Source organism: Odocoileus virginianus, chromosome 13, assembly GCF_023699985.2.
Source record: "Odocoileus virginianus isolate 20LAN1187 ecotype Illinois chromosome 13, Ovbor_1.2, whole genome shotgun sequence".
NCBI lineage: Eukaryota > Metazoa > Chordata > Mammalia > Artiodactyla > Cervidae > Odocoileus > Odocoileus virginianus.
Window position 1 is genome coordinate 35,367,317 of NC_069686.1, and position 27,677 is coordinate 35,394,993.

Sequence of the window (27,677 nt, forward strand, 5' to 3'; positions counted from 1 at the left end):
GAGGGAGACTCAAAAAAGTAGTATTTATTTATGAAAGGAAATGGCAACAGCTGATGCTATCACAAAGCAGCCAAGACATAGAAGAATGAAAACAACTTGTGATTGTAGGCAACAAATGGAAAAGAACAATACAGTGCCTTCTGCTTCATAACCAATAGCACCCTCTTATCAGCTCTTCCTACTGTCTATTCAAATGCAGACTCATCCATGGACACCCAAGCACTCGAGATAATTTATTGAACCCCTCATGCCAAATATGAATATTTAAATTAACAGATTTTGATTGTAATCTGTCTGACCTTATTCTCCCACCCTCAAAGTATATGTAAGTATACAATGGGAGTGTTCATGCTACAACTACGGATGAGTATTTAAGAAAACACTTTTAGATATTGCCTCATTCATTCCTAGTGACTGTCCTGTGAGATAGTCTGGCAGAGCTACTATCACTATTTTATTAATTATCATCCTGATGCTCAAAAAAATGGCATGATTTGTCCATGGTCACGCAGCCAGCAAGTGGGAGATCTAGAGAGACTCCCCAGGTCCACATATGCCTTCCATTCCTTCCCTTCTCCTGACAGTGTGCTCTCTGACCTTTGGAATGCTTTTCTTTTGTGAAGAATAGAGTTTTTTTTTTTTTTTTAAACTAATATACTAACAGGGTTGCATATTAGATGTGGTAAGGATAGAGTATAAAAGGATATTTAGCTTTCCGTTATCAACCTGGAAATACTAATTATTTTTGAATGAATGTGTCTCACCTGAGAGTAACGTCTTTCCATATCTAAATCACAGAAAACTAAAACTCATAGCACTGATGGAGTGCAGAGATTATGAAGGATTCCAAATAAGAAATAAGTAACAACTAGGATTCAGATTTACCAGATTTATATATATCCAGTATGCTGGGGAACAGAACATCCTTTATCCCTCACTAGTAATTACTGACACTGTGTCATAGAGAAGTATCCAAGGGAACTTTTTAGAGATGTATATCAAAGATACGTGGAAGTATTAAAAGTCACTAGGAGATATGAAGGTGTATCAAGAAAAGAAGTAGAAAGAGTATTAGTTTAAGTAAAAAAAAAGTATATAAACTAGGTAGCATTTAATAATGAATGTAATTACTGGGGAACCTTTTAAACAACAAAAAGTTTGGATTTGGTGTCTGGTTTTGATAATAGTAAGCATCTTTGCATAGAAAATAGAAACTCCTGCTTTGTCTTATTGAAGGGTTTCTGGAACTGTGTCTGTCTTCTCCTAAACTCTTTCCTACATATATATTTTTATAAAGAAATAACATATTAACAAATTAGCTAACAAATTAGTGAAGGACAGGGAAGCCAGGTATGCTGCAACCCATGGGGTCACAAAGAGTCAGACACAATTTAGCGACCAACAACAACAAAATAGCTGGTATTTTATTGACCAATAAAAGAAGAAAAAGAATCTTTTATTATCCACACCTTTTTTGTTTTCAGAACACATGAAGCAGTTTTCATTTCCTGTTTTTTTATTTGTGTTATTATTCCACCTCTTGGTAAAAACTTTATATATATTTGAAAATGGCTTTGTAAAAGTGTGTTAAAACCCAGAAAAAATAAGAGTACACATCTGCTGATAATCCCTCCAACTTTTAAGAACCAGGGTCACTACTTGGCTAGTATAAAACTAGATTTGATTTTCACCTAAGCAGAATAGAATCTTTGGATCCTCTATCCTCTAAAAGTGAATATTCTAGAAGGCTGAATTCTGCCCCTACACCAACCCACTTGTCTCCAGTCATATATTTGAATTGCTTTAGAACTTGATTGTATTTTTTCTAATCAGCGCCTCCATTGTTAAAACTGCAAACAAACAAAGATACCAGAAACACAAAAATAAACAAGCAAATCCTATTCTGAAGGTAAAATGAGCTCTGACCACAACGACTACCTATGAGATTTCATGCCTCAAGTGCGGCAGCCAGCTGAGTAATAGAGACTCAGATATGGGCTCCACGGACTTTAACCTGACTTAGAAAGTGGCCCTCACTCTGTGTGGCCCAGATCTGCTCTTGATGGTTTGGCTGGTTATCTGGAGATTCGGGGTTGCTGGAGAAGGAAGAGGAAACTTTAAGAGAATTATGAGTCTGGTGACTAAGTGATGGCCTAGAGCTTGGGAGCCTATGCTTTAGACCTTCTTAGACTCTATGGATCCATGTGGAACTTCCTCCCTATGTCTCACTTTTATTCTTGCTAGAATGAAGAAGTTGTACAGACCAGTATTTTCCAGTGTCTTTTAGCAGTTGAACAAGTCCTTACAATGAAATCATAGGTAAGGACCCAACAGAAATGCAGAGGCATTTATTTGGTATTAAGCATGGGAAAGATGGGCCCCTGCTGGTCAACTCAGCCCCTGTTTGATGTTCTCAGTGGCCTGAGATATTTCACAAAATTCTTGGTTTCCACAGAAGGCAGTCTGAAGATGCCTCAAATAATCTATTAGGGCCTGAAAAATTCTGAGGAACTAAAATGCTTTAAACTTCCTCACCATCTGCAACTTATATATCCAACACCACCAACAAAGAGTACTTTGCTTTAAAATGGCACCAGAACTTTTTCTGCACAGCCTGTTGCTCTAAATAGATGATTTCCCACCAAAGAGGACTGTTTTAAATTCTCACCAAGGATTTGGTCCCCGAAGTCAAGTGAGGAGTCTCCTGAGAGGGCTGACAGTATCCCTAAATAGGTGCGAGATGACAGGACTCAATTGTAGATAACTCTACCCCCTTCTTGCTCCACCCTCTAGAGGAGCTTGAAAGTTGGGGAGAAAGAATGCGTGAGTATAAAAGGGAAGGGGCCTTGTCTGTTTTCTGGAATCTTCTTAAGCTCTGAAGATAAGCTTAGAAGGGCCCACGTGAGGAAGAGCCACGATGGCAGTAGCTGGCTTAGAGGGGCATTCTTTGCATTCTGCAGATAGATCATAATTTGAAGTTGAGCAAACCCAGCCTAAAATAAAGAACTTGAAAGTTGTAGTTCCAGAGATTCTCATTTGCTAGATCATATACATAGACAGGATAGACTTTTGTCTCCATTCATTGGCAATGTCTCTGCTTTATTCTTGTCTTGCATGACTGCAGGATACTTTCTAACTTACGGAAATCCTGGCACAATCCTCACATTGCCCTCAGCAATAGTGTCTTATTTCTGTCCACCATATGCATTCAAAGTAATATGCAAACATGCTAAAGAATCTTGTGCCTGCAGAAAAGAAACCATATTTTTCATATTCTTAGAAATGAAGCATTCCTTCAGGCCTGTGGCAAAATGCTTCATGTGCCATGAGTTAACTGTTGAGCACCAGGAATGCAACACAGCTACCAACTGGTTGATTGTCTTTGATGATTAAAATGAAAAGGATTTTCCCCTTTGACCAGCAGCACTGAGGCACTGTGCAGTTTCTGAAGGTCTTGTTCAAGAGAAAATTGCTGCTTACTAGAAAGAACATGGTTTATTTATATGTTTTGATTCCCTCTTGGCATGGTGTGCACTATAAGGAGAATTCGCAAGACAGACAATAGTGGAGGAAGAGTTTGCATTCTTTCTGGAGTATTTTTGTTGTTGAATAGCCAAAAACCTTCCTCCATTCTGCTCTGCTTGTATTTTAATGCTAAGCAAAGCCTATTTAAAATACTTGTGGCCAATGTTTTATTATACTGTGGTTACACTATAGTATGTAAAGTGGTTATTAAGTACTGTGGTTATAAATCACTTAGAGAGCCCCGCCACATTTTTACTGGTTTGTTCTGTTCTGTGTTCCTATTCATAGGATATCAATAACAAGAGTGACAGCTGACATTTCTCTTGCTAAGAGGTCTGTGCTAAATAATCCCAGCAAGAGAGCAATAATTGAACGTTCGAACACTCGGTCCAGCTTAGGTAAGATGTTCAAGTGTTCTACTTCTCCAAGCTGCGCTTTCAGACTGGGGTGACATGTGTTGCATTTGTGAATGCCTTTCTGGTTTGCTCTGATGCCATTCTTTAAAATTTGTTTTCTTTATTCCTTTATGTATGGCTGCTCTGGGTCTTTGTTGCTGTTTGTGGGCTTTCTCTAGTTGTGGTGAGCAGGGGCTACTCTTCGCTTTGGTCCTAGGCCTTCTCATTGTGGTGGCTTCTCTTGCTGCGGAGCACAAGGTCTAGGCGGGCAGGCTTCAGAAGTTGTGATGCACTGGCTTTAGCGTGCACCAGCTTTGTTTCTCAGAAGCATGTGGGATCTTCCTGGACCAGGGATCAAACCTGAGTAACCTCATTGGCAGGTGGACTCTTAACCACTGGACCACGAGGGAAGTCCCTGCTCCCCATTCTGAATGGAGAAGCGCTGATTAACTGACGAGAAGGCCAATCTGACAAAAGCAGAGAGCAGAGTCATGCAGTTGAACCTTCTCTGTCTCAGCTCCAGTCAGTTAGCTAATTAGTAGTCTGGTGGGAAGAATCCTCAACAGGCTGTCTTCATCTGTTACCATCTCAGCACATGAAGCCACTCATCCCTGCTTTGCCCAAGCTTCTCAATGAGGCTGATGACATCTGTCATACCTGAATCACAGCTGACTTGAAAGCAAATGAGATGTCCACCTTTCTCAGATCCTTGGAAGAAAGCTCAATAATGGTGTTCTCAGTGTGGTTTCTGCTGCCAGCTGGTACCCAGAATAGTCACATCCTTAAGTGGATGTAGCAACTATCATTAACAGCATGTAGGGAGTTTAAACTTGTCTTTCCTGGTACACCAGTCAGAAAGCATCATGAAATTCACCATGATGGAGAAGCAAAAACACTAATATATGTGGTTAGCTCCATCAAGCCATACAGGAGCAGGGCTATGGGGGATGGATTCACCAACCACAGAAGTGGATCCAAGCTTCCCGAGAACCACAGTAGTCATCTCAAAAGCCTGTTTGTGGTTTCTGTGATGGCCCAGAATGGTGCAGTCCACCCATAACTCCCTTTTGCATTTACATTCTGAGTCTGCTTTGTGAAAGAATGCTGAACATACCAAATGGGACAGTTGTCAGTGTCTGTGGGAACAGGATCCCAAACATCAGTGGTTCCTTCTTTAGTTCTCTATTTAGAGCCTTTGACATTACAGAGTGAAACACTCTTAAAGGCACAGTATTTTGACCTTCAGGGATGATGAAGGCAGAGTTGGTGATGATGAATCAGATTACTAACTAAAGTAATATATCATGAGTGGCAAGGATGCCAAGTTAGATTGAAGATTTCTCAAATAAGCATCTGTTCTCCTATCTTCCACCCTCCTTTTCACTCCTCACAGTGCCTTTTACTTATAACCATTCCTTCCCTTTGAAGTCATCCTGTATAATCTATGTAGTCATCTATTGTCAGATCCAGTGGAGTGGGTGGAGGGGGATTAGTGTAAATAGTGAGAAAGAAACAAGGTAGATATCAGTTCATTGGTTTTCCTTTTCACTCTGTAAAGTCCTTACACCCACAACCACTAGAGTTAATTTAATGGCAACGTCTTATAATAACCACTCTGTGAGCCATTTATGCACTTTTGTCTGTTTGTTAATGCATATTTGTAGATTCTTGCATTAAATATTTATTGAACACTTTTTACTGCCATGCATTACACCAGACTTAGGAAGTATAAATGGAACTAAGACAAACTATCTTATCCATGGAAAGAAAACAGAAAAAAGGGAGTGATGGTTAAAACACTGTGTAATAATGGAATTATGAGCTAAGTACTAAAAGTGTAAAGAGAAAAACATAAGGAGTAAGAGGTGTCTGAGAAGACTTTACAGGTTTTTTTTTTTGAGCTGGTTTTTAAGGCAGTCAAGAATGTACAAAGCGTTGACATAGAAACAATATGTGGTTGAGAAATAAGTAGTTTTTCTTGCAGAGCATGCTTAGAAAAAGGAAGTGGAAGGCATGAATTGAGAGCAACATTAGAGACTGAAAAAATAGGCTTAGGCCAGTATTTTAGGGCTCTAGTATGCCTTGCTAAAGAGACCTCCAAAACAGATTCCACAGAATGTTGATTTTATTCTTTTGGCCTCACCACATGGCATGTGGGATCCTAATTCCCCCATCAGGGATGGAAGCCATGTCCCCTGCATTGGAAGCTCAGAGTCTTAACCACTGGACCACAAGGGAAGTCCCAAAATGTTGATTTTTTAAAAGATACCAATAGTATGCTTTTCATGGTCAAATAAATTTGAAATTTATGGATTAAATAGTTGTCAGTTTTCTTCGCTGCAAAACTTCTTGAGACATGAGGATAAAGAAGGTAAGCATGTTTGAAATTCCAAGAGAAGCCATTATAAATGTGATACTTCCCTTGTAGAAAATCCCTTTCTTTGAGATTGTTATCTCATGAGATTAGTGCTCCAAGGTACTCCCCTTGGAAAATGTCATTTGGGGTCGCAAAGAGCCATTGACATAGCTTAAGCATTTGGATATGAGAGAAAGATCACAGGTGACAGAGTTGCTATGAGAGCTGAATCCAGACCAGTTGTAGCTGAGTTACTAGAGAGAAGTGTTCACTCAGATCTCCCAGGATCCTACTCCATGACTTATCAGAGTTCATTTGTCTGGAATAATATTATTACAAGGCTTTGACTGGAATCATCATGGTAGTCAAGATATTGTTGGATTTGGTTAAAGTTTTTCTTTAAAACAACAAAAAATGATGGTATGAGGAGATTCCCTGGCGGCCCAGTGGTTAGGACTCTGTGATTCCATTTCAGAGGGCCTGAGTTCAATCCCTGGTCTGGGGACTAGGATCCCACAAGCCCTGCGGTGTGGGTAAAAAAGGGGCTATGTAGATAGTAACTTTCTTTCTCACATGTATAATTTAGTTACTGTATTCCTTATACATATTAGTCAAGTATTGGACCCACTCCAGTATATAGGGTATACCTCCGCAGCCTCCTGGCCTGCTCTGCCCCAACACCTCTCTGTTGATACCCATGGCCCAAGCTTTGTGTTGGTTAAGTAGTAGGTGTGCCTGCCCTTAGCACTTTCACTTCCAGGGCCTAGGTTCAATCCCTGGTCAGGGAACTAAGACCCGGCAAGCTGAATATCAAGGATGAGGTCAAGAAAATCTCTCAAAACATTACACTTACCTCATTGCTGGGGCAAAGTAAATGAGTCCCAAGTATCTCTGAATTATTTACACAGACACTCTGAGTGCCTCAAGGGTTCTTTGGGGCAATCTACTCTGCCTCACTGCTTTTTTTGCTACTTCAGAAAACATCGTATTAAAATTTAAAGCTTACAGCAGTATAACCTTGTTTTAGTACAGTCCTGGCCAGGAGTTACATTCAACAGTGACAGTTTAAGGGAAAAACAAACAAACAAACAAACAAAACCCACACCCCAACAGCTAAAACTTACTACAATAAAAACAGATTTCGTTTTCCAAACTTTTCCACTGGAAAAAAATCTGTTTCTGACATATGAGGGAAAAGGGACAACTTTTTCCTAGGCCATCTTTGAAATAATTTAAATTAGATGCCTTTGTCTACTCTGTGTAATTTAGACAAGATTACAGGTTGTTGTTGCTAATAAATGTAGACTGTATTTCAGAATTTTGCAAATAAGCCAAATTGTCCAGATTCTTTACATTGCTATATGGAAAGCTAGTTACCATTCAAAGTAACGTGAAATCTTTCAGGCCATTGGTATTGGATAATACGATATGTTGACTTTTTTTTTTAATGGAAATTTATTGCCTCAGAATTCCGGAGGCTAGAAATCTAAGATCAAGGTATTGACAAGATTGCTCCCTTTTGAGGAATGTGAGGAAGAATGTCTTCCATGACTCTCTGCTAGTTTCTTGGGGTTTTTCTGGCAATCTCTGGCATTCCTCTCTCATAGAAGCATCTCTCCAGTCTCTGCATCCGTCTTCACATGGGTTCTCCTCTGTATGTGCCTGTCTCCAAACTTCCCATTTTTATAAAAACCCAGTCGTACTGGAGTAACACTCACCCTAATGACCTCATTTTAACTTGATGATCTCTATAGAGACCTTGTATCAAAAATGAGGTTACATTCTGAGATACCAGGGGGTTATGACTTCAACATAGGAATTTGGGGGTGATGCAATTCAACCCATTACAGGAAGGAAATCTGAGAACATGTTGTGAGTCAGAAGTTGAACTGAACAGCTTCTACCGGGTCCTGCTGACTCTTTAAATTCATACTTCTAATACAGATCATACGTTAAACATCAGTGATTTTGTGGGAAGTAAGAATTGTATAAGAATTTTATGCTATTATGCGGAGCCCTAGAAAATAGAGTTACATGATAGACTTGAGCATTCATGATCCCACACATCCTGTCTATTCAGTTAAAAGGGAGGTCTTTTCGATGATTGACATAAATTTGTGTTTATTCTGAATAAGCAAAACAAATCATGAAATTCTGGCACATACCCTTTTCAATGAGGATATTTAGAGTGACATCAGCTTTTTCCTAGGCCATCTTTGAAATAATTTAAATGAGATGCCTTTGTCTGCTCTGTGTAATTTAGACAAGATTACAATATTGGTAGGTCATGCCAGTAGCCAAAAGAAACCAAAAAGCAAAATGAGATCATCTCTCTGAAAATTAAATAGGCTAATTCAGAGTTTGGACATAATCAATAAATCAGGTGATTTATGAGAAGATATATTACAACAAGCTTTAAATTTCAGAAATTCATATGTTTTGCAGATAATCTGCTTAATTTTTACTTAAACAACAGCCAGATTGCTTTGAACATTGAAAATAACTAGATCTTTCATTTGACCAGATTCATGCACAAATTCAGGTCCGTTGGCTATTACACCTGGCCCAGTAGATTTGCATTGAAATGCATTGTGACACTTTAATATAATTGGTATTAAGTTGTATTTTTTTAATACTGAAGATAATTATGCCATAGAATAAGTTCACTGGCCCTAACACTTAATGAAGACTTAGCAATATGCTAATTTTAAGAGTAGGTCCAGAACATTTAACAAGGATACAAAAATGTGCATATCAGTTAGAACAGATGAGCTGCAAGACTTTATAAAAACATATCCATAAAATAGTAACCTGTGAACTGTTGATTGGTAGACGTATTTCAGTGCAGTTTGTTTTCCATGTGATGTTTGCACATGGAAATGTTGCACATGTGATGTCTGCACCTGTATTTTGGTTGCTTCCTAAAATGTGGTTTCAGCTTCTAGAGCTAAAATAAAAGTTCTTTAGAACAAAATCACAGTCAAAACAACATAGTTATGTAAATAGCTAAATATTAGAGTGAGTGTAAGAAGCAAATCTAGTGCACCATCTCAGTTTTTTCCACCAACTGTTTGGTTTTGGGTAAAATTCAAAACCCATCTCTCTTTGGAAAAGATCTTAAGTTAGAACTATGAAAATTCAAAATATTCTGTTTTGCAATGTAGGCTAACATATCTGAAAGAGGTACTATTTTTTAAATATAGGAACTAATTAATAAAAATACCATGACCTGTTATTTGTTATTTCTCCTTTTAGCGGAAGTACAAAGTGAAATTGAAAGAATCTTTGAGTTGGCAAGATCTTTGCAACTGGTTGTTCTTGATGCAGACACCATCAATCACCCAGCACAACTTATAAAGACCTCCTTAGCACCAATTATAGTTCATGTAAAAGTCTCATCTCCAAAGGTAATTAACTCATTTCTGTCTTAAGATTTAGAAGGTCAATTTCTTTTGAAACATTCTTCGCTCTGTGCATTTTTGTTTGTAGCAAGGAAAATGTCTTTTTAAGACCCTTTTAATGAATACTGTTTTTGATTCACCTGTTCTGTACAGGTTCTTGAAGTTTTAGATAGCAAATAAAGAATAGTTTATTCCTTCAAGAAACTCAGTCTGTGTGGTTCCCAAACCAGGCAGTTATGCAAGAATATAATAAAAAGCAAAAAAAAAAAAAAAAAAAAGATGACAAAAAGTTAAGTCTGGCTTTTCAGAGATTTTAGGTGCTATCTTGGTAAATCTCCTAGGTAAAATTGATTCTTATATCACCTATATTATCTCCCCAGTTGAGAGAGAAAATAGTTCAAGAAGTACACATATATTTACCATAAATCTAAAGCCAAACATCACTATATAACATCTCTTGTGGAAACTTTATAGATCCATGCATTTATGCTTAGGTTGGGTTCTTCAGGGCTTCCCTGATAGCTCAGTTGGTAAAGAATCCGCCTGTAACGCAGGAGACCCTGGTTTGGTTCCTGGGTTGGGAAGATTCGCGGAGAAGTGATAGGCTACCCACTCCAGTGTTCTTGGGCTTTCCCTGTGGCTCAGCTGGTAAAGAATCTGTCTCAGTGCAGAAGACCTGGGTTTGATCCCTGGGTTGGGAAGATCTCCTGGAGAAGGGAAAGGCTAGCCACTCCAGTATTTGGGCCTGGAGAATCCTTCAAGGAATATAATTATTCTGTGATGAAGCACAATGGAGTATCTGCCATGTATCTTTATGCCAATGAGGGAGATAAAAGTGAGACAGCCTCAAATAGGTCCCTTTTTTCCCTTACAAACTTTTATATATCCATTTATTTATTTATTTTTAAATTGGTCCCTTTTGACTTGGATGTTTTTTAATTTTAAAAATGTGATGATGTTCTAAGAAGTGAATATGAAATAGATACCCTTGGGAGGTACCACCTTAACAATGAGTTTCTTTCCAGTGGCCCCAAGAATTCATTTTCTTGCTTAAATGCATATTCGACTTCGAACCAGACCAGTAGTCTCCTCTCCCAGGGGAAGCATGTGCCCTTCCCATCCCTCCTGACCTCCTCAGCCTTCCATCTCTCCAGGCACTGGTTCTGTGCAGGGTGAGCTTGGAGTCCCGACCAAGCCAGGACCTTTGGGCAATCATTAGAATGGAGTGAAATGGCTTTGACCACTTAGAGTCTCTGACCCAGAACTGAAGGGGATTCAAGCACCCTTCACTGCAGCGGGATAGAGTTCAACCCTCTGGCTCCAGTTGCCAGGGAGTCCACAAGTGCAGGAATGGGTCCCCTCATGGACATATGTGCTGTGGTATCATAGAGCCTCATAGATTAGTACTGTTTGCGAGAAAGCATCCTATTTCAGCTAAAAAATAATTAAGGGAAAGAGAAGTATATAGAAAAATACAATTACAGCAGTGCCCCAAAAGACATAGGTATATCACTGGTTTATATGTAGCAATATACTAGCGCAAATGTTTTGCCTAGATTTCGAAGATGAAATTGTCCTATTAATGTCAGATTAGACCGGAATGCCTTACTAATTATCAATGACATAAAGAATCAAATATAAAAAGAAAAAAAAAAAAGAGTCAAATATATAAGTGACTCTCATATTGATCAGACATCGAGATAGTGAACCAAAATGCTACTCAACTGAGTTTGGACATAAATGATCTGGTACAGATCAGTGCCTCCACTTTTGCAGGGGTCTTTTTGAAATCTGGATAAAATCTAGGAAGGGGACTTAAGAATCCACCAAGACCTCACATGTAGCAAGAATAGGATGGAGGTATCAAATCCACTATAACTGAAAGCCAATATAACTGAAGGATGTCATTACAGAGTTTATATGTATACAAAACTTGTCATTTTGTTTTTCTTCCCTACTAATATTCAGGGTTAAACAGACTCTGAAAAAAATATCTTGATTTATTTGGTTTTCTTTCAACTCACTGACAGTATCTCAGATTCATGTCTTCTTCTATCAGGTTTTACAGCGGTTGATTAAATCTAGAGGAAAGTCTCAAAGTAAACACTTAAATGTTCAACTGGTAGCAGCTGATAAACTTGCACAGTGCCCCCCTGTAAGTACAATCATTTTTTTTGTCTTACTCATTCTTGACTAGTTAGAAGAGGCTGGCGGGTTTTTTTTTTTCTTATCATATTAGCATTGTCATTTTTATTCTAGAATGGTCATGATAACGGTCTGTTGTCATAAACCTAAAGGATTTCTTGGCACAAAGTGCTTCTGTCACTCTAGCTACCCAGGCATCCAGAGTTCGGTTATGTCTGCCACGTAGGAAGAAATGAACTTGGTGTCCGGGGTTCAATGTCCTTACCGCCACCTTGATTGCCTTGCAGACACCCAGCAAACTACTTAATGCAGTCATGTGGATGCTCTTATGAAAAGAAAACAACAAATGAAACACACTGATTTGACTTGAACATTTCTGCCAGAAAGTTCTGATAGGCATAAAAGATTATGACATTGAAAATTGAGAATTTATTAGAACTAGAAGAGCCCTGCGTTTACTGCAGATGAAAAAGTCAAGGCTAAGTAAGGTGAAAAACTGTATTATAACAATTTTTCTTCTAATGCCACTGCCAGAGAACAGCTGCTGAGTTCAAAGCCAAGCAAACAGTGAGGAAGTGGGAGGTTGGGGGATGGTAACTGTGTCATGTGGGTCACCAGTGTCTACACCTGCTCGGCTGACTTACTATTTCTGTGCCTATGTTTCTCTAAAGGAAATAACTGTTTGGCTACTGATTTAATTCACTAGGTTTTGTTATATACTTGTGTAAGGATTGTTCGTGCTCTCTGGAGTCATAAAATACAATTCAGATGTTTAGAGAAGCAACACAGTGGAGCTGTAAAAAAATTACATGGACTCTGAAGCTGACTGCCTGGGTTCAAATCTACCCTAATCTATCACATCCCTAGTTATCTCATCTTGAGCAGATATCTATATGGTTGGATTGGTATAAAGGCTCAATGAGTGAATGTATAGTAAAGCTCTTAGAACAGTACCTAGCACATAATAAGCAGCATCTAAATGTTTCTGTTATAATTACTGGATGTACTTTGTACTATGATGTGCCAACCTGTCAGACTCTGTGAGGATCTGTGCCTGTAAGTTTCACTGTTATGTCTCAAGTTCCTATCATAGTAGACTCACAATAAATATTGAATGAATGAAATGATGTAGAGGCAATAAGACTACAGGGTAAGAATGAGGATATACAGGCAACACATTAGACACTTACAATGGGCCAGACCCTGTGCTGGATGCCTTACCTAGATTATCTCTAACCCTCACAATTAGTAAATTAAGCTGTATTATCCCCATTATATAGTTGAGTCCACTGAAGACAGAGAGGTTAAGTGATTTCCATAAGTTACATAGCAAATTAAGATTAGATTTAGATCTTTCTGGCACCAAAGCCAATTTCCTTCCCTCACAATCCAATCTACCTGTTCACACACATAAATATGGCTACCTGCCTGCAGATAATTTTGATAGCTCGGAGTCTGGAATGTTATATTAAGAAGTCTAACTTCACATTTCTGACTACTGAAGTTCACTTACACATGGAATCCATGCTTAAAGTACTGAGCAGATATAGGAGTGTATTACTCAGTCCCTGACCCTGCAATGCATCCCAGTTGGAGAAAGCTAACCTTTAACTGAGCAGCTACCAAAAGACAGGAACTATGCTACTGTTTTCAATTTTTAGAACAGTTTTCTACGGGTAGTTATATCAGTTGGGTTTTCTGAAAAGCAGACACTTAAGTGAATTCAAAGTACAGATTTATTAGGGAAAATGCCAATGAGAGTGAAAAACCTGGCTTAAAATCAACATTCAAAAAACTAAGATCATGGCATCTGGTCCCATCACTTCATGGCAAAAAGAAGAGAAAAAAGTGGAAACAGTGGCAGATTTTATTTTCATGGGCTCCAAAGTCATGGCAGACAGTGACTGTAGCCAAAAAATTAAAAGATGCTCTTTGGAAGGAAAGCTATGGCAAACCTAGACAGTGTATTTAAAAAAAGAGACATCACTTTCACTATGAACCACAAAGGTCCATATAGTCAAAGCTATGGTTTTTCCAGTAGTCAGGTACAGATGTGAGAGTTGGACCATAAAGAAGGCTGAGTGCCAAAGAATTGATGCTTTTGAATTGTGGTTCTGGAGAAGAGTCTTCAGAGTCCCTTGAACTGCAAGGAGATCAAGCCAGTCAATCCTAAAGGAAGTCAGTCCTGACTATTCATTGGAGGGACTGATGCTGAAGCTGAAACTCCAGTACTTTGGCCACCTGATGTGAAGAGCCAACTCACTGGAAAAGACCCTGATGCTGGGAAAGATTGAGAGCAGGAGCAGAAGGGAGTGACAGAGGATGAGATAGGATCACCAACTCAATCGACATGAGTTTAAACAAACTCAGAGATAGTGAAGGACAGGGAAGCCTGGCTTGCTGCAGTCCATGCAGTTGCAAAGATTTGGACATGACTGAGCAACTGAACAACAACAAATGTCTATGAGACAAAAAAGGTGGGGGGACAGAAGCATAACTGGAAGGAGAGCCTCCAGATCTGATGCAGTTCTGACTCAGTGAAAGGAAAGGAGGAAGGAAAAAGTGGGGAGGAGGAGCCTCAAACTGTGTTGGAGTCTTGAGAAAGTCTCCCCCTAGGAGCTGGGGATTCCCAGAGTACTAGAGGATCCTCATTTTGGGCAGAAATGTTCTGTCTGGCTCTAGTCCCCATGCTTAGGCAATGCCTCGGAGCAGCCCACGGAAAGCATGGCCTTGCTTGAATACCTGGTGGATCCTGAACACACAGCAACGCAAGGCTGTCTGCTGCCTGCTCTCATCACAGCAGGTCCTCACTCCAGGGGAATCGGGGTGTACACCTCTGTGATGCCAGAGTAAATAACACTATTCTTAGTTTCTCCAGGAGAAAGCTAAGTCCCCATTAAGAAATTTATTGGAAGTAACAATTAGTTGTGCTCCAATATAAATTAAAAAATAAGTGAGCCCCAAGACTCAACCCTGGATATGTCTGATTCCAAAGCTCTGTTCACTGTTCTGCTCCACTAGGACACATAGCTGTGTTGTGTGGATGGATTTCTGGCCCTCAAGTTTGCTGTGTGAGAAACAGCACATTTTTCACTTTGACCCCTAGCCCACTTGGGCAGGCAGGATGCTTATCCATGCTTGCAGCTGCTTTTACCCTAACCAAGAGCAGAACAAGGACTCCCAAGTGGTAAGGGTGGGGTTGGCAAGAAAGTTGAGAGAGTGAGGGGAGGGGCTCCAATTCAGAAAACCAATTCATTGACCAAATCCACATGGTCCTTAAGAATGGGTGCTGTGGGACTTACCTGGTGGTCCAGTGGCTAAGCTTCTGAGTTTGAGATGCAGGCAGCCCAGGTTCAATCCCTTGTCAGTGAGCTGGATCCCACATACCTTAACTAAGAGTGTGTATGCCTCAACTAAAGATCCTGCATTTCGAAACTAAGACCCGGTGCAGCCAAATAAATATCTTAGAAAAAGAATGGATGCTGTGTTGCATCAGACCTTATTGGGAACAGGGGGTCTTTGGCAAGGAAGGGAGACACATAGCCCCTCCTCTCTGAGGCATTGGCAAGAGAGCTCCCTTCTCTGTCAGTATCCCTGCCCCCCACCCCTTATTGCTATTAAAGGAACTTCTTCTTTGCTTTTGTTGTATCTAAAAGCACCCCCACCTTCTTTTGTTTCCAGAGGCAGTTAGCACAAAATGTTTCCAACCAGTTTAGGCTTTAAGGACACAAAATCCAGAAGGGGAAATAGAGAGCAGGCAATTTCCTGTAACAAACACCGCTTTGCTCAGCAGACAAGGAAGCACAGACCCTGCCACCTGCTTGAATGGTGGAAAATGAAGAGGGGAAAGAACAAAAGGAAAGATGCCAATTAAATACCTCAGATCTCATTGACCATGTCTGAGTTCACACTATGAGAGCGGCACTGCTTCCAGGAATTCCCAGACGTGTTGCTAAGATCTGTAGAGTTTGAGGAGCAGATCTGGGTGGACTTGAGAGCAGTTGGGCCTGTCTGATTTCATTTGGCACAGTGATCAGACTTACCCAAAAGGAGGAAGGCATTCCACAATGGCTGTCTAAGTAGATAGCCTGTCTTTAATTGCATTCAGTTGGAGGTAGGGGTGGGAATGGAGTGGGACCTGGGACCTGATGTCAGGTGTTGTGGAAGGAATCTCCTCTGGTGAAAACCAAAGGCTGTGGCCTCTGACATCCCTCCTCTTATTTTGACACTCTGATTCTACCTAGAGTTTGGATGTGATCAGCATAAACATGTTATGGAGATCATGAGGGTTGTAGAGCCCAGGGAAGAGAAGAGTATAAAATTAAACAGAAGATATGTCAAGTCAAGTAACATGCTTATTGCTTCAAAACATCATTAAGATGTTTCATGGAATAACATGTGCACACATCTCAGGACATGGTATCCATGCCTCTATATAGTTAAATCAGACAAATTCAAAGATTTATTCATCTCAATTCTGTGTAGCTCACTATCGACTTAAAAAATATTCACAACCTAAAAGTGGAAGGTTACATTTTATTTGGTGGGAATTTTTAGGACTATAAGCCCAAGAGACAGCATCTCAAGTAACCCTGAGAGATCTGCTCTGAGGAGGTGAGAGAGGAGCCAGGTTAAATAGAAGTTTTGCAACAAAGGGTAGGTAGTCGTACATCAAAGGACTATTGTTAATGAAAGAAAAACAGATATCTCAAGTTAAGGAATTTAGCACTTTTATATGAATGGGAAGGTGCAAGAGTCTGGGCTTGGTGAAATCATTCCTTTTATGTGCATCTCAGCTATCTGCGGCCAGTATGCTGTTTTTTTACATCCTGAGCTCCCCTAGGGCTCACTGTAGGGAGTGGCTGCCTGTCTGTGACTGGTATCCTTTTCCTTCTTAAAATGCCTTTAAGGCTCACCAGCTCATAAGGGAGGCTGCAATTGCTGATGACTGTGACATCCTTTTTACTGATATGGTAGGAAATACGTCATTTCTCATCACCTAAGATCAACCCTCTTGGTGAGAACTAAATGCCATTGTTTAAGCATTAGACCTATTACCTTGCTAGATGCTGAGGAAACAAAGGCACATTCCTGCCTTCAAAAAGCATGTAGTCTAATAAGATTCCAGTTGGTTGAGTCAGCAGTTGGCAAACAGTCTGTTAGGTCATAAATATTCTTGCAGATATTACTTCATAGATCTTTTTTAGTTTAAAAGGGCAGTTCATGTACACACTGCTATGTTCAAAATGGATAAACAACAAGGACCTACTGTATAGCACATGGAATTCTACTCAATGTTATATGGCAGCCTGGATGGGAAGGGGTTTTGAGGAAGAATGGATACATGTATATGTATGACTAAGTCCCTTTGCTATTTACCTGAAACTATCATAACAAGAGTCTTGGAGAAGACTCTTAAGAGTCCCTTGGACTCAAAAGAGATCAAACCAGTAAATCCTAAAGGAAATCATTCCTGAATATTCATCAGAAGGACTGATGCTGAAGCTCCAATACTTTGGCCACCTGATGGGAAGAGCTGACTCATTGGAAAAGACCTTGATGCTAGGAAAGATTGATGACAGGAGGAGAAAGGGATGACAGAGGATGAGATGGTTGGATGGCATCACCAACTCAATGGACATGAGTTTGAGCAAGCTCTGAGAGATGGTGAAGGACAGGGAAGCCTGGCATACTGCAGTCCATGGATTGTGAAGAGTCCAACACGACTGAGCAACTGAACAACAACAATAATCACAATATTATTAATTGGCTATACCCCAGTACAAAATAAAAAGTTTGAAGTTTGAAAAAAAGAACAATTTAGATCAGGGTTGCTCCATGTTGTGTGTTGGATAATTTTTTGTTATAGGGACCTGTCCTGTGCATAGTAGGATGTTTTGCATCATCTCTGGCCAGTAACAACTACTGAGTTGTGGCAACTGAAAATATCTTCATAGATAGGGAAAGCCATCACTCCCTGTTGAGAAACACTGGTTTAGAGGAATATCTACACGCATTTTGGTTAATGATGTTATAAGAAGTCTCAGTATGTGATTCCTTGAGATGCATTTCAGGTGAACTAAACTTGTTCCTTTTGAATTTGATCTTTTTACAGAATGTGTTTATTAACATTTATCTCTAGTAATTACTAGAGAAAAATAATTTGTCTTATTAATATTGATATATTTTAGCTGCTGAGAGGGTTGATAGTTGAGTAGTTGTGTGTGAGTACAACATATTACATCTGAAATAACTGGAACCAAGAGAAGATAGTGGACTTCAATGCAGATAATACTGTGAGCAGCCTTATGATGTGTCCTTATGTCAGGAATCTCCAACATCCTGATGCACTGGGAAGGCAGCTTTACCCTGTTGTTATTTCAGCAGGATAAACACTTTCTTGTTTTATATAACTGGTTCAATAACCTGGAATTCTAAACAAGTAGTCTGGATAAGCAAGGTTACTTTGTAGTTAATTTTCTGTATACACTCTGTATTCACATTGTTAAACATGTTCATTCGGTATTATTTGAATAGCATTTGTAATACTAAGAAGGAATTGTATACTCATTTTGGAATTTTTGAGAAAATCTTCAGATTATAAAAACTAGTAGTAATCTCAAAATGTATCTGCATTTTCCCTACTTTACTTCAAGACTGTAATTATCATTGTCATCCAAAGATGGGTGATCACTGTGTCATTTTAGTTCCTCTAGGAGAATTTGCAACTTCCTTAATTGGCCACTGCATCTCCAATCTGAAAAGTCAGCAAATTGCACTAGCGGAGTCTCGCAATGCTAAGAAATTACAGACAGCAGTCTTTAGAAAGGGAAGTCTAAAAAAGTACTGAAAGCATTAACTCTCTGTACCTAGAAAAATGAACTCAGGGACTGTTGAAGAAAAAAGGGACCTTGAAAAGCACCTGGTGTAGTATTTCCTGGCATGTGTTCTTCCCAGTATGGGTTCTATGCAGTGCCAATAGGTAGAAAGCACTTTGGTACCAAAAATGTTTGAGACAACATTCATGTAAACAAACGTAGACTGTTCTCTTTACTGCAAAAGCTTTAATATGCTAATAGATATTTTATAGCTCCATTAGGATAGTGCACATTGCTTCTCCTAAATTTCAACTATAGAACCATTTTTCCACAGAGCATCCTGTGGATATAATGTTTCATGGAACAATTCTAGGGGAAGACTGATCATTTAGCAGATGAGAGAACTGAGACCAGGAGAGATGAACTGACTTTCCAGAGGTCGTATATCTTTGCCAAGTCAGCATAAGATCTCCGTCTTCTCATCTGACAAGACTTTAGAGACTGAATGGCAACAGATAGGTTACTATATATGATATAATATATATCATATCATATAAATATATCATTATATCACTAGATAATGATTATATAATTATATATATATATATGTTCCTGCAGAGAGAATCATGGATTTCATGAATGAGACTTCTTCTAAGAATGGGATCAGCAAACATTTCCAGTGAAGTGCCAAAGAGTAAATATTTTAGGCTTTGTGGACCATGTGGTCTTCACATAACTACTCAACTCTGCCTTGGGGGCAGGAAAGTAGCCACACATAGTATGTAATTGAATGTGAGTGTTCCAATCAAACTTTGTTTATAGAAGTAGGAGGCAGGCCCAAGGTAGCCAGCCCACCAAAGTTGCCACCCTTGTTTCAGAACAAGGTTCTGGCTATCTATTTCTGTGCAGTGAACTTCCCCAAAATTTAGTGACTTCAAATGACGACCACTTAGTGGTACACAGCTGGTGACTGACCTAGTCCCTTTCCATCAAGAATGTGAGCATCTTATGTGGCAGCTCCCAGGGCTCCAAGAGCAAATATTCCAACCCCTTAAACTTAGATATTGGGTTTATTGGCACAGCATCACTTCCACAGTGTTCTGCTAGTCAAAGGAATCTAGAGGCTGCTCAGATTCAAGGAGACAGGACATAAACCCTACATCTCCACGTAGAGAGTGTTAAAGAACCTGTGGCCATTTTTGATCTGCCACAAACAGAAAGGTGAGCTGAAAGGATGGGCTACTGAATACTTCTACTCTGGAAGAAGGAAGACTTTCTTTCATTGCTTCCTCTAAATTCACAGAAGAAAAGGTGAGATGCAGACAGAAAAGGGTATTTAGAGACAAGGACCCGCAAGCCCGTTTTAAATGTGTGTTTTTATATGACCAGCCTGAATTTCCATTTGGATTATACATTTATACACTATAGTGTATATTTCATTTTACTTGCACCAGATACCCTTTTCCTTTTCAAAGAAGTTGAAATAGTACATTTAAGAAGTGCAAAGTTCAAGTTGCCCCAGTACTATGGTATTCAGTTACATAATGCATGGTGAGAAAAGCAGATAGGCAGACAATTGAATATATAAATGAAATGTAATCCTTTAATCCTGCTTAGCTACAAGATGACTTGTGTTACCAAAAGCTGACCCTGATTCTTTGAGCTCTGTAATTTTTCAGTGCATGTAAAATGACAATCATCACTCTCTCTGCAAGAGGGAAGCATGTCTCCTCCACAGAGACTTGCAAACTTCCAACATTACAATAGCCATGGTCATTCTCGTCTCTTACCCTTTATTTTCCATTACTGAATGTACTCAGATTTACTCTATTAAACACAGGAACTCTGAAGTGAATGTTAGCACCCAGGATCCTATGACAGTAGAAATTGCTATCACAGTAGTAATTTTCCACTGCCCTATTCCAGTAATTTTCTTTAAATTACTTACAATCATGTGGATTCTCCTACCTGAAGCACCATCCCTGTAGGTGCATTCATTAGTACAGAGCCTCTAGATTCTGTACAAGTACAGAAAGTAATTCACAACATGACTTTTGAAAACGTGACTAATCAATTTCAGATGTTTCCTTCATGAAACAAGGCCACACAGGATCTAGTTTCTCTCAGTCCCAAGGAGACTACTCTTGTTGCAGGAATTTCAGTCACCCAACTTGGATCTACCAAGTTAGGGACAGTTCACTCCCTTCAGTACTATGATTTAAAGTATTGGGTTAATATGGACTCAACAAAAACCCCAGGTGCCTTTTCTGCAGACAGTAGCACTGATAAATGTTGTTAAAACCTTTGAAGATTAAGAATGGACAGGATGGGGGGTGGGGATTGGGAGGGAGTCTCAAGAGGGAAGGGCTGTATGTTGTATACCTATGGCTGATTCATGTTGATATATTTCAGACACCAACATAATATTGTAAAGCAATCCTCCAATTAAAAATAAATAAATTTGAAGAGAAAAATGGACAGGATGGAGTTCCTTGGCAGTCCAGTTGTTAGGACTTAGAGTTTTTCACAGTTGTGGCCTTGAATCTAATCCCTTGTCAGGGAACTAGGATCCTGTATCAATAACCTCAGATATGCAGATGACACCACCCTTATGGTAGAAAGCGAAGAAGAACTAAAGAGCCTCTTGATGAAAATAAAAGAGGAGAGTGAAAAAGTTGGCTTGAAACTCAACATTCAAAAAACTAAGATCATGGCATCTGGTCCCATCCCTTCAAGGCAAATAGATGGGGAAACAATGGAAATAGTGACAGACTTTATTTTCTTGGGCTCCAAAATCACTGCAGACTGTGACTGCAGCCATGAAATTAAAAGACGCTTGCTCCTTGAAAGAAAAGCTATGACAAACTTAGTATATTAAAAAGCAGAGACATTACTTTGCCAACAAAGGTCCATCTAGTCAAAGCTATGGTTTTTCCAGTGGTCATGTATGGATGTGAGAGTTGGACTATAAAGAAAGCTGAGCACCGAAGAACTGATGCTTTTGAACTATGGTGTTAGAGAAGACTCTTGAGAATCCCTTGGACTGCAAGGAGATCCAACCAGTCAATCCTTAAGAAAATCAGTCCAGGATATTCATTGGAAGGACTGATACTGAAGCTGAAACGCCAATAATTTGGCCACCTGATATGAAGAAGTGACTCATTGGAAAAGACCCTGATGCTGGGAAGGATTGAAGGTGGGAGGAGAAGGGGACGACAGAGGATGAGATGGTTGGATGGCATCACTGACTCAATGGACATGAGTTTGAGCAAGCTCCAGGAGTTGGTGATGAACAGGGAGACCTGGCGTGGTGCAGTCCATGGGGTCACAAAGAGTTGGACATGACTGAGTGGCTAGACTGAACTGAACTGAAGCTGGGCAGCAGAGCCAATACATAAATAAAATAAATAAAAAGCAGAACCATCTTAAAAAAAAAAATGAACAGTTTGGATGGGTGTGGTGAGGAAAATGTGTTTGGGTTCAGAATGAAAGTCATAGATCATTAAAAGAGAGGAACTAAAAAGGATCAAAGTCACTGTATTCTTCTCCTTCATGCTTTCCCCACAGATCAGTGGTAGGAATTATGATTGTCTTTCCGCTTTGGCTCATTAAAGTGGAAACTGTGCCTGAAACTAAAACTGTTGGAGCCACATGATATTGGTAGGCTTTCCTTTATCCCCCAAAGTACTCCTAAATCTTTCAAAATCCCTTTAACTTAGAGTTTCCTATCACTAGTTGACCAGTGAGTTGAGTACTCAGGAATTCAAAGCTTTAATAATATAAAGAATGCAATTCTGATATGAAAGAAACATTGGCTGGTTATTTTATAATTAGCATTGCCTATTTGCCATTCAGCCGTTTCATTTCACTGAATAGTGCTTGCCAGTCATTTTTTTGCATGGTGGCAAATTAAAGATCTCTATATTCCAATAACAAAGAAGCAAAACTATGTTCACCCCTATTATTTCTTTTTTCCACTTAGAACTAGGAAAGATGCCCCATGTGAGGGTCTCTCTCTGCACAACAAATAAATGAAAGCAGTGCATATACCATGGGAGAATTTATATATATTTAATTCCCTGGCTACTTAGTAATGTACCAACTTAACAAAAAAGTTAAGATTCAACTGGAGCGTTCATTTCTAAGTTTTATAAACTTTTTATTTTAAAACATTTAATAGCAACTCCTAGATAAAACATGTTAGAAATTATGTTTGCTTTAATGAGACTCTCCCTTTTTGCTGCTGCTGCTGCTGCTAAGTTGGTTCAGTTGTGTCCGACTCTGTGCGACCCCATAGATGCCAGCCCACCAGGCTCCACCGTCCCTGGGATTCTCCAGGCAAGAACACTGGAGTCGGTTGCCATTTCCTTCTCCAACACATGAAAGTGAAAAGTGAAAGTGAAGTCGCTCAGTTGTGCCCGACTCTTAGCGACCCCATCGACTGCAGCCTACCGGGCTCCTCCATCCATGGGATTTTCCAGGCAAGAGTCCTAGAGTGGGGTGCCATTGCCTTCTCCGCCCTTTTTGCTAGAAAGTATGTATTTCACAGTCATAAAGACTTGCCCATTCCCTCTCTATATCCTCCCTCCCAAGAGAATGTATTATGAAAGAAAGAAATGGAACCTGTTCCAATCGTCAGTGTAGTAACTGAAAAGTACTCCATCTTTTCTGAAGACCGGTGTGACCTACCTTCTGATTCTCCCCAGTTTTGCAGATTTGCACACTCAGAGGCCCAGCTTCCCAGAAGTACTCAGTCCCAGGCAAACCGGGACGGCTGGTTGCTCTGATTCAGATACCTTCTTTGGGCAAGTATGTGATAATCCGTGAATGAAGAACTAGACAGATCTTTACATACTTAAATTTTTTTGAAAAGCTATTGCAGACTTTCTTCATTCCTATTATATTCAACTTCAATCTTTCTCCCTTTATTTCCTGCCATTTTTGTCTTCTGGACCACTGGATAAGCTAGAGGCATGTTTTTCACTCGTTATTTGTCATGCTTCAGTTTTTTCATTTTTCTGAAAAAGGTTATCCAGAAAAGGGACCTCCTTTGCCTGGTTTTCTGGTGATTTGTTTTGACTCTTCTGTTCACTCCTTATTTACTTTGGCAGCCGCATTATTTCTGCCCGGCTCAGCTGAAGAAAATATCTCATCACAGAATGTCAGAGGCGCGTGCCGTGTCGGTACTTTGAAAACAGCTCAGTGTTACCCCTATCTACAGCAGTCTCAAGGGCATGGTGTCACCGAGTGGGTAACCCCTCACTGCCTGGGACTGTCACATTACCCACACCCTCTTCTGATTAGATAGCTCTCTGCATCCATATCCCATGCTGGAGGCCTCACGTATTACACAGTGAAGAGCTAACTGCACTTGAACCTTTAAACTTATGAAACATTGGCAGAGCTGGTTTGCATAATTCATTCGTCTGCTTTTCTTTGAATTTCTCTTTGTATAATTAAAAATCTTTTTTCTTGCCTTATCCTCATTTTGTAACACTCTGGTGTAATCAGCTGTGTTATTTCCTAAACAGTTGAGAGGAAAAATTGTCACCGATAGCCAGGCTGTGAGATTCCTCTTAGTTGGAAATAAGCTGCATATGTCAGTATTCATTCAAAAGCTGAAATGTGCTTTGCTCTGTGCTTTTGAAAGCCTAAAAGCAATTTCAAATCATCTTCCATCATATAGCTGTCCTTTTAGCAGTGCAAAAGCTTAGTTTCCTAGAAATGAGTGAGACTTTAGCAAACAACCATATGCTGATGTATACAAATTCTATCCATTGGCAAAGGACAGCGCTTTATTAAACTACTTGTAATTAAGTGTATGTTTAATTCTGTCTGCAGCCACGACAGTGTATTAATAACATGTGGAATAGCCAGGAAAATAGAAATCCAATTCAAATAATGCTTTGCAGTGGGTGCTCCTTACCACATTTTACCCTCTCTGGGCTTTACAGTCCTGTCTGTGATAATTAGAACCCTTAGTCCAAGTGTCTCTGGATGGTTCATTAACTTGAGACTTTATGAAAACAAGAAAATGACTTGTTGAGACTGCTGCTGCTGCTGCTGCTAAGTCTCTTCAGTCGTGTCTGACTCTCTGCGACCCCATAGACGGCAGCCCACCAGGCTCCCCCGTCCCTGGGATTCTCCAGGCAAGAACCCTGGAGTGGGTTGCCATTTCCTTCTCCAGTGCATGAAAGTGAAAAGGGAAAGTGAAGTCGCTCAGTCGTGTCTGACTCTTAGCGACCCCATGGACTGCAGCCTACCAGGCTCCTCCGTCCATACAATTTTCCAGACAAGAGTTATTGAAACTACCCTTTGGTTTTGGGGGTTTTTTTTGTTTGTTTGTTTTTGTTTTGCTTTGTAAATTTTTTATTTTAATTTTTTTGTATTTTTAAAGCTTTTTATTTTCTATTGGAGTATAACCAATTAACAATGTTGTGGTAATTTCACACAGACAGAAAAGTGACTTGGCCATACGTATATATATATCCATTCTCTGCCAAACTTCCCTCCCATCTAGACTGCCACATAACATTGAGCACAGTTCCCTGTGCTATATAGTAGGACCTTGGTGGTTATTTATTTTAAATATAGCAGTGTGTACATGAGACTACACGTTGTTGAGAGCCCATATTATAGAATGAGATTTATGTAATTGAATTATACATTTAACATAAATAACACTATATAAACAGCAGACTCCAGATGAAATACAGCCTAGACTGTGTGGCCGATTTTAGCCTGGAGTGGCTGACAGCGGTCCTTGGTGCTGGCCAGCTTCCTCTTTCTTCTTCCTGTCTCATCTAAGTGTGTGCACGCCCTCTGGGATGGAGGCTGTTCTTGTTCCATTCAAGTTAGCATTAGCAAGGCCATCAGAGAATTCAATGTGTATATCAGAGCATTAGGGACATTTCTCAGAGTCTACATTTGTAACCGTTTATGGTTTAGGTTAGTGAGGGGAAGGAGCTTTTGATTTCAAGAGACAGACACCTCCTTGATTTGCAGTAGTGGGAAGAGGATTTATTACAAGGATATACGTTGACTGACACCGTGGACCTGGCCGTTTTCTCGTTCTCTGTGGACTGTGTGGTTTCTTCCACTGTGTCTTTTGCTGCTCTTTGTTTTATTCTCTTCTCTCTACAGATAGAATTCTTTGACTTACTCATAATTTCACCTCCCTCATAAATTTGACTTCCACATATCTCTCTGCTCCTCCTTCTATATCCATAACTTTAAGCTGAAGTTCTGAACATTCAGTGGCTCAGTCTCTGCCCTTCAGAATTAAAGTCCCAATGTGGTGTAGACTATTATGGATTTTAATACCTGTCTCTTACCCAGAGTGAATGCTTCTTGAGCATAGGGGTGAAGTTTGTTTTATTTGCCACAGTATACTCACAATGCCTAGCACAGAATAGGTATCAAGTAAATATTTTATGAATGAATAAAATACGCAAAAACCCATCTGAAATCCACTAATAAGCATTCTTGTGGGGGAAAGGTTTCTACATAACTTCAGCTGGCTACCTTCTCAAACACCAGTTGGCTTAGACTGAAGTCACCTTATTCTTTCCTAGTTGCTAAATACTTCTCACTGCCTCGCAAATTAGGGTCAAAATGTTCAGTAAAGATCAATGTGATGAAAACATTCAAAGAGTAAATGTTGGGAGAGAGATTGTTTCCATGGTGACTTCTGCTTCAGGGAGCCCTCATACTGATGAGAGTGAGTCAGCTGACCCCCCACCAACCCAGAGCCATCCAGTTGCTGTAAACCGACAACCCACCTGCAGCATCAAGTGTGGAAGGCAGTAACCCTGTATTTAATCCAGTACTGGAAGCTCCTTCTTTGGCTAAAATGAGCTTGTAAAAGCAAGTGGGGGCTGTGGAGGTGGGGCAGCAGGCAAGGTATGGATTCCGCTGCTGAAAGTCAAGGGTGTACTCTCACTTACCTGTGTAATGGATTTAATCTTCATGAGGCTGACCCTTCAGAGAATTGGTGTCCCAGTTATATTCTCTCTGTGTTCCCAACCACACGGCAGTGACAGAGGGGCCACTCTACTCCTACGGGGCAGAAGAACAACTTCCAGATTATAGAACAGGTGTTGGACCAAGTCCTCAGTGACAGAAACATGGACACCAGACACGTCTTGTGTGACCCATTGCTGACTCCCTAACCACCACCCCTGTAACCAGTTATCCCTTGCTCTTATTCTTGTTTAACCATTTCACACAATTATCCTCTAGTAGCAGAAAGACTATGCTGTGGTTTTCTACTATTAATTCTTTACCTGTCGTGTTGTTTTATCATGAAAGAGATAACATCATTTCACAAACATTCTAAAAATTCCCAAGTAGGGACTTCCCTGGTGGACCAGTGCTTAAGAATCTGCTTTGCAGTACACGGGATGTGAGTTCGATCCCTGGTTGGGCAACTAAGTTCCCACATGCCAGGGAGCAACTAAGGCAGCATGTAGCAACTACTGAGCCCACGCACCGCAACTAGAGTTTGTGCACCCAAAAAAAAGATCCGGGAGGCCACAACTAGGACCCAATGCAGCCAAATAAATAATGTTAAAAAAAATTACCCAAGTAAATGTTATTTCCTCCAACATAGTTAATTTGCGAGATGAAATGTTTATTCCTGTGATACATTTGTTACTGAAACATTTTTAGAACTCCTCTTTCAGTGCCATTAACTTGCTTCTCTCATATTCTGAAGTAAGTAAATATTCAGTAAGTATCTATAGGAATGTATGGATAAAGATGTGAACACATATGTGTTTTCACTATATCCTACTTAAAACTCTTCTTTATGTACCTCATCTTTTTTTTCCTTCCCTAAATAATGAAAGATCCAGATATCTAATGAGCATTCCCATTTTTATGTCATTGTCCAAATTTGTACATGGTCAACTGTGCAGTTCTTCACTTGACTTTAACTTTAGGAACTGCTGGTATAGCCCCTCAAATTTGATATTTGCTGTTGGACGTTAGAAACAGTATTATCTGCATGAAGCAGAATTTCAGGTTTCATGGCCTA

The 27,677-nt window shown here is 39.8% G+C and overlaps 1 protein-coding gene across 7 annotated transcripts in view; it reads left to right on the top strand.

Moving 5' to 3' along the window:
* CACNB4 (calcium voltage-gated channel auxiliary subunit beta 4) overlaps nucleotides 1-27,677 on the top strand; it is a 261,708-nt gene that overhangs the window by 224,670 nt on the left and 9,361 nt on the right. For all 7 annotated transcript variants that reach the window (XM_070476202.1, XM_020900402.2, XM_020900404.2 and 4 more), the window contains 3 exons: nucleotides 3,814-3,923; nucleotides 9,532-9,683; nucleotides 11,737-11,832. In XM_070476202.1, the coding sequence (XP_070332303.1) occupies nucleotides 3,814-3,923; nucleotides 9,532-9,683; nucleotides 11,737-11,832 (358 nt within the window). The remainder of the gene's footprint in view (nucleotides 1-3,813; nucleotides 3,924-9,531; nucleotides 9,684-11,736; nucleotides 11,833-27,677) is intronic.